The sequence below is a fragment of the Saccostrea cucullata genome, unplaced genomic scaffold (genome assembly GCF_032062105.1).
Source record: "Saccostrea cucullata isolate Sc308-1 unplaced genomic scaffold, CSIRO_AGI_Scuc_v1 ctg1182, whole genome shotgun sequence".
In the NCBI taxonomy this organism is placed as follows: domain Eukaryota; kingdom Metazoa; phylum Mollusca; class Bivalvia; order Ostreida; family Ostreidae; genus Saccostrea; species Saccostrea cuccullata.
In genome coordinates, this window is record NW_026925962.1 from 70,655 (window position 1) to 84,293 (window position 13,639).

At 32.6% G+C, this 13,639-nt stretch overlaps 1 protein-coding gene across 1 annotated transcript; it reads left to right on the top strand.

Annotated features, from left to right (window-relative positions):
- The first annotated feature begins 1,860 nt into the window (after positions 1–1,860).
- LOC134270177 (chromatin complexes subunit BAP18-like) lies at positions 1,861–7,033 on the top strand. Its single transcript, XM_062752366.1, has 6 exons — positions 1,861–1,969; positions 2,131–2,225; positions 4,296–4,397; positions 4,984–5,162; positions 5,676–5,765; positions 6,894–7,033. The coding sequence occupies exons 1-6, from the start codon at positions 1,952–1,954 to the stop codon at positions 6,914–6,916; spliced, it is 507 nt and encodes a 168-aa protein (XP_062608350.1). The 5' UTR covers positions 1,861–1,951; the 3' UTR covers positions 6,917–7,033.
- Positions 7,034–13,639: the final 6,606 nt, after the last annotated feature.

The following is a 13,639-nucleotide window of genomic DNA, read 5'->3' on the forward strand; positions in this document are numbered from 1 at the left end:
TTCATCTGTATTTTATGATGATTTAATAGAATGTTTTGATAATTAAAATGATAAATAAATAAAATAAATTAAACAAAACTTTATAGAATCACTTTTTTTATCATACATAAAATTATATTATTTTAAGAAGCATAAAAAAACATTTGTGTTAATTTATTTTTGAAAATGTAGCACAAAAAGGGGCACAATCATATATCTAGCAATATATAGATTTTAATGTACAACACGTGTGGTAGCTGCAATAGGGCATGATAATTTTTAAATAAAATAAATTAAACAAAACTTTATAGAAACACTTTATTTATCCTCATACATATATATTTATATTATTTTAAGAAAAAAACCCACTTGTGTTAATTAAACTAAAAGAGTTTATCTACTTATATTTATTTATATTTCTATTCAGTATATTTTGGAAAATAAAAAAAACCCTCTTAATTAAAATAAAATTGAATGAATATATCTGATTTATAAAATATTGCTTATCCAGGTAAACACAGGTAAGTCTACCTGTACCCCTTAGAGGGCCCCTTAATTGAGTGTAATAATTACTTGTTGTTTTATTCAAGTAGCCATTCGGGGAACACACCGATAAATGCATGAAAGTATGTGTAATTACTGAAAACTCAATTTTTATCTCACAAGCATGTAAATATGTTTTGTGTCTTTGAGATCCTGCTTTCCATACAAGATTTATGTCATTGGATTCGGTAATTGGAGAAATATTTGATTATAGAAAAATATCTCCAAAAAATATCAGGTCATTGTAAAATTATTGATTTGAACAAATGTCTTTTATTGTAATAAAGATTACACAAAATGTTTCAACACAAGTTCCAACAACTAAATTAGAACTCAGGTGGTTCTCAATTGAATTGTAGCACAAATGACTGTAAGTCTTGAGGGGGAAAAAATCAAAAATTAGCGCAAACAAGTTTGTTTTATATATATTCATTACATGTTCATTCATTGTATAAATTATTCAAGTTTTTGTGTAAGACAAAAATGATTAACGAAGTATATCAATTCATTCAAAAGAATAAGTTTTCAGAAGAGAAATATATCAGGTCAAAGAAATTAAAATTATCAAGTCACGTCAAAGTCAATATTTTCAGAAATTGCTGAAAGGTTGCAGTAATTCATAAACATTAATTACGTATTAGTTTTCTAGAACTATATTACATGTACAAGTCAAATTCAAAATAAATCAAACAATTATATGCAAGATAATTTACTTAGGATAAATCCATCAGGTCATTCTTAATCAGGTCATAACACGTTGAACAGGGAAAGTTGCTTAATAAACCTTAAAAAAATTCCAATTTATAAAACTCAATACTTTAAGAAAATAATTGACTGAAACATATATTAATTTAGTATTACACCAATACCACAACATTTTTAAATTATAGGGGAAAACGTTCCATCAGGTCAATACACTAGATATCAGGTCTTTACACTCTTTCGAATGGGTTAAACATCAAATAAATCTCATATAACACCCTGAATTACAAAATTTTGTGACCAGATTGTAAATTATATTAATATTAACAATTCTGAAAAAGATCTTTTCCAAATTCTTTCTGTAAAATAAGTAAATAGCATTTTATATCTCATCAGGTCAATCAGGTCATTACACTTATCAGGTCAATACACCGTGCCTGCGTTATGGTCACGAGACTTCTTAAAATAGATTTTATAATCTCTAAGTCGAAGTATTAATGGAAGATATAAGCTATATTGATTCATTAATCATGTCTTAAAACACAGTTAAGTATAAATGTAATAACTGTTGTAAATAAAATATTTATATTGCAATAAATTTCATTCATACTGTTTTGTTTTTAATTTAGAGATTTTCTCTGAGTTTCCGGTGTAAACTTCCGCTTTGATCTCATGAAAAAGAAACGAGAAATTTAAAGCTGTTTTGTGCATTTTTCTGCTAGGCAGAATGAGTTCTGCGAGCAAGGTACTGTTAAATTAACTATGTTTATATTTAAAGTTGTATATTGTACTGCATGTATGTAAATGATTAATTCATTTGTAAGCAAATGGGGGGGGGGGGGCAATGTTGATCATATAGCGTATCCTTACAATGCATTGTTAATTTAAATCTTTTGTTTTATTAAGGTTGGTGAAATATTTACTGCGGCAGGTGCTGCTTTTACTAAATTAGGAGATCTTACTCTGCAGCTTCACCCAACAGCAGAACAAAGCCCATCCAGGTAAACAAAAAAATATATCATGCTTTCTTCTCCCATATTTTGTTATTATTAATATAAACTAGTTTGAAAGAGGAGAAATATTTGAAAGTTTCATAACCATCTTTCATTTGCCAATATTTCTTTCCACTACCAATTAGACTTAAAGTATTTATGTAAAATTAGCTGCAGAACTGTAGCTCTCAGAAAAATATCTATTGACGAACCGGAGAGCTACATTGCCACCCATTGTAAAAACTGTATATTTATTGTGCACAAAAAAGTGTTTAGAGATTTTATCTGTTCTATATTTCTTGTCCAATTTGGTGCTGAGTTAGACCAACAGAGCTGACCGATGTGCAGTGCCTCTGACCAGTCTGATCCTATTTTTTCTACACCGGACTGGAGTGTCTTAATCTGAAGTCTTTGTGTTCAGTTTTTCAATCTGTAATATTTTGACATATTCATTTCAATGATTGATATAAGTAAAAAAAATATTGCACAAAGTTTAATATGTAAACGAATGTGATAAAACCTCATGGGCAGGGGTCTAGAATTATGCTTTCCCGTTGCCTGAGGTGAGTAAAAATTCATACAGGAAAGTACGATCGTGGGTCATGCTCACCCACTCGGGAAAGTAAAAATGAATGACAGTAGACACTTATGTTGTTGAAAGTTGTTCTGTTCACGAGTTTTGATGAAAATTGATTTAGTTAGTGCATTGTGTGAAGCAGTATGAAGGGTTTCCTGTCAATTAAATGTACATTATCACTACCGGAAATACTTGTTTGCTGTATAAATGAAAAACCGAATATGGTACTCTTTCAATTTCCCGGAATTGATACGGACGTGATTTGAGGGCTTGAAATTTAAATGATTAATGTTAGAATTAACGAAATATATCTTATAATCCACTGAACAATAATTTTGACTTTAAAAATACAATTCAATATAGCATACAGTGAATTAATATATCTATATCAAAAATACAATACAATACATGTATAGCATATTTATATTTGTAGTATATCAGAGACATACCGGTAAATAGCATAAATATTTTAACTGGGGGAAAAAATATTCACATTTTTGAACCATGGGGAAAATGTTAGTCTGTAAATGGATATATAAACATAATGTCATTTTAAATCTTAAAACTTGATTCATGTTTTTGTTGGGCAAGTGAATTTTTTTGGCGGGCAAGTGAAATTTATTGTATCACTTGCCCTTGGGCAAGTGAGTTATAAAAAAAAATTCTAGACCCCTGATGGGCCTTATCAGTATTATTCGTGAGGTTCCTCATAAGAGACATGTTTCACTTTTCATGCCCCCCTTCGAAGAAGGGAGGGCATATTGCTTTGCTGCTGTCTGTCGGTTGGTCTGTCGGTCTACTTAGTTTCCGTTCATTTTCTTCACATCCCTTGCACATACTGAAATTAAATTTGGTATGCAGATATATCAGATGAATGTCTAGGTCAAGTTCTGTTTTGGGTACCATTGCGCCATTTTGGACAGAGTTATGCCCGTTGGACTTAGAAAAATTCCAATTATTTGCAGTTTCCGTTCATTTTCTTCACAGAGGTTACACATACTGAAATGAAATTAAGTATACAGATTTGTCAGATGAATATCTAGGTCAAGTTCTGTTTTGGGTACGACTGCACCATTTTTGACAGAGATATGCCCCTTGGACTTAGAAAAATTTCATTTATTTGCAGTTTCCATTCATTTTCTTCGCAGAGGATGCACATACTGAAATGAAATTTAGTATACAGATTTATCAGATAAATATCTAGGTCAAGTTCTGTTTTGGGTAGGATCTCACCATTTTTGACAGAGTTATGCCTTTTTGGACTTTGAAAAATTTCATTTGGTGGGGGGGGGATAAGTGTTTTACAAACATCTCTTGTTAACATAAAGTTTTACGTTCTGACAAAATTTGGTTCTGTCCTGTGTGTTCATTGATTACACAGGACCAAATGTCCTGTGTGGTCAAAAAAACTGTTTCATAGACTGGATACAACCCATAATATGTGAGAAATGAAAATGAAACAAACTGCCTGTAATTACACTGTTTACAATTGTTTGTTTTAGTGGAAAATGGACTCCACATGAGGTAGATATGCTGAAGAGTGCCGTCAAACGTTTTGGGGATGATCTGGACAATATTAGTGAAATTATCAAAACTAGAACCATGTAAGTCATTTGTTTGAACCTGCAGGTAGTGATTTTTACAATTTCTTTATACCTTCTGTTTAGCTTTAGTTGTTTTGACATCAAATTTATTTCTGGTTTTGTTGTATTAATGAGAATTTTATTATGTAAGTCATACCATATATTAAATACTGTAAATCACTTTTTATTCGCGAGAACTTTATTTTCGCGTAATTACGCGATACAGTGTGCTCGAGAAAATTTAATTCTCTCAAATAATAGTATTCCTTAAGATTATATAGAGCAATAACCACAATTCGTGAAAATTTTGTCTCGCTAATCAAGAGTCAATGACTATCTCGCGAAAATAACGTGTCGCGAAAATAAAGTGATCTACAGTACATGTGTATTGTAAAGATCTACACATGTGAGAAAATAGGAAGAGAGAATTATTGTAGATTTAAAATTTATTGTTATTGGACTAATTTATATTAATTTCCTCAAAGTAAAAAAAAATGCCATTTTCCTCTTCATGATAATATTTAGCTGTGAGTTCCTCTACACAACATTTCTTCCTCAAGAAAAAATTATTTATTACAGTAAAAATCAATTGCTGTTTAAAATTTAGTTCTCAGATTAAGACGCAGATGAAGAGGAAAGCATACGAAGATGCAGGACTTCCTCAGCCAACAGAACCATCTCCCAAAAAACAAGCTGTGAGAGCAGAAAAAACGCCACAGGTCACCGTAACAACTGCCACCGCCAGCTCATCTGTAGAATCTCAACCTAAAAAACAGCCACAAAATGGTAAAGTCAACCTTAAAAAACAGCCACAAAATGGTAAAGTCAACCTTAAAAAAACAGCCACAAAATGGTAAAGTCAACCTAAAAAACAGCACAAAATGGTAAAGTCAACCTTAAAAAAACAGCCACAAAATGGTAAAGTCAACCTTAAAAAACAGCCACAAAATGGTAAAGTCAACCTTAACAAACAGCCACAAAATGGTAAAGTCAACCTTAAAAAGCAGCCACAAAATGGTAAAGTCAACCTTAAAAAACAGCCACAAAATGGTAAAGTCAACCTAAAAAACAACCACAAAATGGTAAAGTCAACCTAAAACAGCCACAAAATGGTAAAGTTGATCACATATTCATACTAGTATAGTAGGCATGGTACACTTCAGTTGTGACATTTTCTGCAGTTTTTGGATTCCAAATACATGTATCTATTGTCTTGTTTGCAAATCAGTCACATGAATGTTTGAATTTAGAGGATTTGAATTGAAGTTCAGTTCAAATAAATTATAATATGAATTGTAGATGTAACACTAAGTGCCCTGAATGCTCCAGAGAGTGATGTGGACATTGAAGGAGACTCTTCATCATCAAAACGTTTAGATTTTGATTCTGGTGAGTTGTTTTTATTTCTTATACAGTGTTGCCCAGTTTACAAGACACCAAAAATCTTAAGTTTTCACCTCCACAAGATATTTTAATTTAGGATTCATTTAAAATTGTGTAAATTTGACTGAATAATCAAAATAATTGTTTACAGCATGTAATCAAAATTAACCAATAGCATCAGAGAGAAGGCAAAGTGAATTTGTTACTAATGTCCTTGGCCATTGATGTTGTTTTTTTTAAATTAAGCTTCTTTTATGCTTATTATTTCAAAGGTTTTTTTGAATTGCTACCATATATGAAATAAAGTATATATACATGTATAATTAAAAAGGCATCTTTCATTTTAGACATAGCATCCAATAGAAAATTTTCCTACTACATGTATCTAAAAGAGAAAAAATTCTTTATTTTAAAGAAAAATTGCAAATTTTTACCATATATGAAATCAAAGTATATACGTTGTTTTCAAAAAGGCATCTTCATGTCCACCACAAAAAGCAAAATATCATATACTTGAACAAAAATTTTCCCAAATTGCATGTAACTAAAAGAGAATCCTTATATTAAATGAATATTGGAAGGACAAATTTTTACCCTCTGATTATTTTCACAGACTATGAAATCTATATTATGTTCTGATACTCCTGCATCCCAAGTTCACCCCTACAAGAGATGGACCAACGACTAGTGGTCATGTAATTGAAACATAAATACTACTTCTTGCTTTGAATTAGTTAATTTTTTTTACACCTTCTTTCCTTAAATAGGGAAAGTTAAAGTAAAACAGGAAGGAATTCTGTGAAAGGTTTTATTACAGTTACTGCTATTTGACACTAACTTGTTTCCTTCTTAACTAACAAACCATAGCTTTTCTATTTTATATTGTTTTTAACATTACTTTTTTTCCATTTTTTTTTTTTTAGAAAAGTTAAAAACAAAGTGTTACTTATGTCATTGGATAATTTACTAAAAAAATTATAAATCCAGTAAGGATTAAATCATCAATCTAAGTTAAAGAAAGCTTGTAGTTTACTCGATAGAAACTGATTTACCTTAATCAAACTGCTGTAGATCACCTTAAAGAATAATTTCAATCATCATTATAATATTAATTTATCTTTTTTTTTTTTGAAGATGTTGACTCCAGTATGCTATGAATCAAGGGAGAGAACTCAAAACCGGCAGCAATATTATCCAAAACATCATGTTCTTGGTGGCATTTACAGATATTTTATCTAGTGTTTGACATTCTGATCAAAGGATTGTACATTTTATTGATAATGCATCAAACCAGGTTTTATAGTTGTAGCAAAGTGCTAACATTAGTATCATTTAGCTTAGATTTTGTTTGTCCCCTCCCCTTTTATGCCCCCCTTCGAAGAAGGGAGGGCATATTGCTTTGCTGCTGTCTGTCGGACGGTCTGTTGGTCCATTTAGTTTCCGTTCATTTTCTTCACAACCGTTGAACATACTGAAATGAAATTTTGGTATACAGGTATATCAGATGAATATCTAGGTCAAGTTCTGTTTTGGGTATGATTGTGATATTTTTGACAGAGTTATGCCCCATGGACTTTAAAAAATTCCAGTTATTTGCAGTTTCTGTTCATTTTCTTCAGAGAGGTTGCATATATATAAATTTAGTATACATATATATATCAGATGAATATCTAGGTCAAGTTTTGTTTTGATTACAATCACATTTTTGACAGAGTTATGCCCCTTGGACTTAGAAAAATTCCAATTATTTGCAGTTTCTGTTCATTTTTTTGGCAGAGGTTGCACATACTGAATTTAAATTTAGTGTACAGATTAATCAGACAAATATGTAGGTCAAGTTATGTTTTGGGTATGATCGCTCCATTTTTGAAAGAGTTATGCCCCTTTGGACTTGGAAAAATTTTAATTTGGGGGGAGGGGGGCATAAGTGTTTTACAAACATCTCTTGTTTGACAGACTTCACTGAGGTGCTATTTTTGCAGTTGTGTTTCCCAAGGAAAATAATAAAGCTTTGGAAAAGTTCCATACTAAGCATTCTTTGTTATTTTTGTCAAACATTTTGTTCATTTAGTAACCTTTATTTCTGAAAGAAACTGATTATTTTTGAGTATGTGGATAGTATTTTTAGTTTTATTGTTTTCATTTAATATATATTAAGTACCATATATATATATATCTTATGTAGGTAGTTGTATTGTAAATGTTTTACATTTTAGAAGCTGTTATGTTATTAAAGACTGTGAATGTGTTTCTGAGTTAGGTGTTACATTCAGAGTACAAATGTATGTGACAAAATGTGGGTCATTCATAAAAGGAAAGAATGCCTGCCAATGATTTATTGCCTCAGTTTTTAAGGTCATCTGAGCCTAGGGTTTAATTGGGCCTTTCTGATAAGTTTTTTTTTTCTGATCTCTGTCATTTTGTTGTCATTGTCTTAAACTTTTTGAGCTCACTTGAGTTGAAGGCTTGAGTGAGTTTTCATGATCAGTTTCTCAAGAACAGTAAAGTCATGATCAGTCATGCATGTATTTATGTGGAAGAATTCTGAATGCTACTTGTAACATGTATCTCTTCCTCTGTTCAGGATACAAACCAGTAGAGCTTCAGTCTAAACTTTTCAAGTCCAAGACAGATGTGTCTGCAGAAGAGTAGTATTCTGATGTAATTCCTTACATTAATCTTTTTTAGCTCACCTTGACGAAGTCGAGATGAGCTTATGCTATACCCCCGGCGTCGGCGTCCCGGTTAAAGTTTTAGGAGCAGGTCCATTTTCAAGTAACTATAAGCCCTACCCGGACCAAACTTGCATGGATGATGCATCTAGGGATGGGCACTACCAGACTTGCTTCGGATGCTGGATCTGACCTACATTTTCCAGATGAGTGACCAGGTTAAAGTTTTTGGAGCAGGTCCATTCCCAAGTAACTATAAGCCCTACCCGGACCAAACTTGCATGGATGATGCATCTAGGGATGGACACTACCAGACTTGCTTCAAATGCTGGATCTGACCTACATTTTCCAGATGAGTGACCAGGTTTAAGTTTTGGAGCAGGTCCATTCTTAATTAACTATAAGGCTACCTGGACCAAACTTGCATGGATGATGCTTCTAGGGATGGACACTACCAGACTTGCTTTGGATGCTGGATCTGACCTACATTTTCCAAACGAGTAACCAGATTATGTTTTTGGAACAGATTAATCCCCAATGAACTTAAACACCTATTTAAACTAAACTTGCTTGAATATTGTTAACAGGATAAATACTAACTGTTAAGAAAATGTGATGTGAGATTTGCATTACTTAAACTGATAACATTCGTCGAGGTGAGCTTCGTAATCTTTGATTACCTATGTTTTATTATTTGACCTGAGCCAAAGGCTCGAGTGAGTTTTTCTGATTGAAATTTGTCCATTCTCTGTCGTCGTTGTCAGCATTTTCGTTGTCATAAACATTTTACAAATTCATCTTCTCCTGGAGAACTACATGAACTGGAACAATTTCAACCAAATTCAGCACAAAGTATCCTTGGAAGAAGGGGATTCAACTTTATGAAATTGAAGGGCAACTGTCCACCTCCAAATTGAGATAATTACAAAATAGCAAAAAAATTAATGGCATCATTAAAAAATCTCAAGAACCAATTGCCCAGGAAAAATGAAATTCATGTGGAATCATTGTCAGATAGTGTAGATTCAAATGTGTTCAAATCATGATCCCTGGGGGTAGGGTGGGGCCACAATTGATGATCCAATTTTAGCAAAGGAATATATAGGAAAATTCTTTAAAAATCTTCTTCTCAAGAAGAGCATAGCAATGATTGGTCATATTTCTGTGAAAGCATCATCAGATAGTGTAGATTCAAATGTGATCAAATCATGACCCCTGGGGTAGGGTGGGGTCTCAATGGGGGATCAAAGTTTTACATAGAAGTATTCATAGGAAACATGTTTAAAAATCTTTTTCTCAAAAACAATGATTGGTCATCTTTATTTCTAAGCATCCTCAGAAGTGTGTTCAAACATGTGATCCTCACATGGTGTAGATTCAAATGTGATCAAATCATGACCCATGGGGGTAGGGTGTGTCCACAATGGATGATCAAAGTTTTACATGGGAATATAGGAGGAAAAATTACAATATTCCTCTCTAGAACAGCAAGGTTATGATTGGTCATATTTATGTGGAAACATATTCAGGTTTTGTTCCCAGGGGTAGGGTGGTGCCACAATGGATGATCAAAGTTTTACACAGGAATAAAGGGAAAAAAAACTTTAAAAATGTTCTTCTCAGAAACAGCAAAGCCATGGTTGGTCATATGGAAGCATCCACATTTAGTGTAGATTCAAATTTGTTAAAATCTTGACCCCCCCCCCCCCCCCAGGGTGCGGTGTGGCCACAATGAATGTTCATAGGGGAAAAAGTTGCAGTAAAAAAATGTAAGCATCTTTAGTGTATATTCAGTTTTGTTCAGATCATACCCCCCCCCCCCCCTCTTAGGGTTGGTCAGGACCACTTATGCATAAAGTGTTCAATACTAAACTGATTTTTGCTTTTTTACTTAGCCACAGTGCTCAGGTGAGGATTACATCCCAAAGTTTAAAACTGAGAAATATTATTCACCTTTGACTGGTATTTGAATATATCTTTGTTGATTTGTTTGAATATAGGTAGGAAGAGCAGCATTTTGAAAAATCTCCATTGTTATGAAGATGAAATACATGTATATGGAGATAATGAACAGCATTCAAGGTAAAAGTCCTTTTAAACAATACAAATTTGGAGCAGAGCAAACATGGACCTCTAAAACATCAGAGGTGGGATCAGGTGTCATGGAGGAGTGAGCAACCCCTGCCGACCGGTCATACCCGCCGTGTGCTCCTTGTCATGTTCGGGAAATAATGGAAAAATCCATCCAATTTCAGTGTGTAAATAATGGCCTAGCAATTAGTATGAAATATGTAAATCAGCATTTGACTTTTATAATGATAAATCATCGTTCTTGCTGACAAGGTCGTTGTATTGACCAATGATAGAATGTACGAAATGATTATTAAACGAGATGCTGATATTCTTTTAGGAAGCATTTAAACTTTACACCCCCCCCCTTCTCCGAAATTTTTCCTTTTTCAAACACAGCCACATTAAATGAATTATCATTTTTTCACAAATTAGTAAGAGAAATAAATCTGTCTGACTTTCTAATTTTTTTTACCGGTCTTTAAAATGTATTACATGTATTCCCCTTTTCACTGTAATAGTTTCAAAAATATATCAAATTCTAACAATATGATTTTTTCAAAAAAAAAGTAAAACTTGTTCAATTGTCAATAAGAATGAAAAAAATAACTCTTGCATCACCTTTTTCGGCCCTTGTTTCTTTGTATAAAGGAATTGTATTAATCGTATTAGCGGTTATAAACTAAAGACAGATAGCTAGACAAACGGACATCGAACTAGGATCAAACTTCTTACAGAACAATTTTTTTTTCAAACACTGCAACGTGTCTGTTGAAAGTGGGGGTAGCATTGGGGCTAAACCTATGCCCCAATGTTCAATGCCTATATTATGTCTATCTGTGCAAAAAAAAAAAGTTGGGGGGACGCCTATGAGGGGGATATATTTTTTATTTATTTTTATTTTTTTTTTTTACAAAAACTAACACTTAAGGTACATTGATACTCTGATAAGAGAGATAACCCAAAATGACACAAATTTCTATTATTCCTTTATAAATTTGTCAAGTTGAAGTGCCTTTTCTGTCAAATTCTGCCCCGAAAGCCATGCTATAATTGTTTGTATTTTAAGAAGTATATATATTTCCTTTGGAAAATCATAAAAGTTAAAGAAAAATTTGATATGAGTGAGCAGAGGGTTTATGAACCTTAACCTTTTTACAGTATCATTTTTTAACAAACGCTAGCACTTACCCTTTTTGACCTAAACTACAACGTGCCTGTTGAAAGTGGACAAGGCGTCGGAACCGGGGGGGGGGGGGGGGGGGGGGCCCCCCCACTTTTTTTCCAAATATATACCTAGCCCCCCCACTTTTTTCCAAATATACACCAATGTTCAATGCCTATCTTTGCAAAAGGGTGTGGAAGAAATTTTTGGTAGTGAAGTTAGATCCTACCCCCCCCCCCCCCCCCCCCCCCCCGAAATAGGATTTTCCGACGAAATTTCCTTATGATTATGGTTTTCTTACGAAATAAAGGAGAACATATTCTATGGATTTACATGTAATTTTGAAATATTACTCAGGTAAGTATTTTGGCTTGTAAGCTTATTACGCAGACATAAGATAAATTAATGCAAAACTTTAAAAATGTTAACTTATTGTGTCGTTAATTTGGCATATATGTTTACCTCGACCCTAAATTCAATATTTATAACATGATAAGCACCTCATATTACACGTTAGCTGCAGATTTGTAGCTCGCTGGTCCGAAAAATTTAGGATAGATTCATATGCACGTGTTTATGTCAATATTTTTTTCGGAGAGCTACAGTTCTGCAGCTAGGTATACAGATGTCATGCATGTCTCGGTTATATTTCGTAGGTTAGTTTAGAATTAATTTGTTTGAATTTAAATGAAATACAAAACTGCAATTTTTTAAGCATTTTGCGTTTAATAAAACTCAAGGTATATACACCTGTATACATGTATAGCCTATTAAAATTCAGAATTTTGACTTCAGTCTGTTCTCAGTTTATGACAGGCCAGGTTTAACATGGGGACACATGCAAGCAGATATAGATTATTCAAACTAGGTGGATAGGATGGGGTACTATATTTGCGGAATTGTTTTCAATTCGTTAGAAACATTCTGATTGTACAAATGCACATGTACTCTGAAATCGATAGTAAAATGTTTCTGAATGAAAATATCAATTGTATAGTTTTTGTAGATCAAGTTTTCCAACGATCTGTCAGAATTCCATTATATATACATGCACCAATTGCATGGCATAACTATTTCTGAGTTCACATGAGGCAGAATTTATCAAAAACTTCTCAGAAAGAAGTTCTTGTGGCCTTCAATTCGACATTTATACGTTTTATCAATTAAATATTGAACTCGAAATAAAAGAAACCACAGATTCTGAAAGTATGGCAAAGGAAAAGACATTAATGATAATCTATTTAAAAAAAAAACATCATGGGAAATTAAACTTTAACACACACACACAAACACCTTGACTTCTCATTTTATAGAATGCTGACCCTAAGAAAGTATTGTTCACTCGTGATCTTTTCTATACAACATGCATGTCTTTTGTTGACTGGCGAACCGTAAATCATGATGCAACCCCAGGAAAACACAACGTGATCAGTCAGTATTTTTCTATACAATGAAATTTACAAGAAAAAAAATCAAAGTTTAAAGTATTTAGTTTACGTAAAGAAGCTTTCAAATGAACTCAAAATATTCGTTTTGCTTGTTTAAATGCATGTAGATGTTTATGCCACGTAAAATGTAATTCCGTCCATTTTTAAGGGGGTTGTGGTACTTTTAATTTTTTTTCCTTTTTTAAGATCCTCTTACAAAATCTTCTACTGAATAATTCAATTATTAGAATGAAATCAATAATAATTTATATGTAAAATACCAAAAATAATGTCAAGTATATAAACGTTTCCCCAGAAACAAATAAATCGAGTTCGTGGACGGTGTAATATCGAAGAGAAGTTAATTGCACAAACGCGATTATTTGCAATATTTGACCTTTTTTCTTATTTGTTTTCATATTGGAATCACTGTAAATCAAGATATATATACATCAGAAAGTCCATTTTTGATTTAAAAAAAAAAAGAAAGAAAGAAAGAAACTAAAGAAAAAAAACGAAAAAAGGGGCGGAGGAAAAAACAAAAAT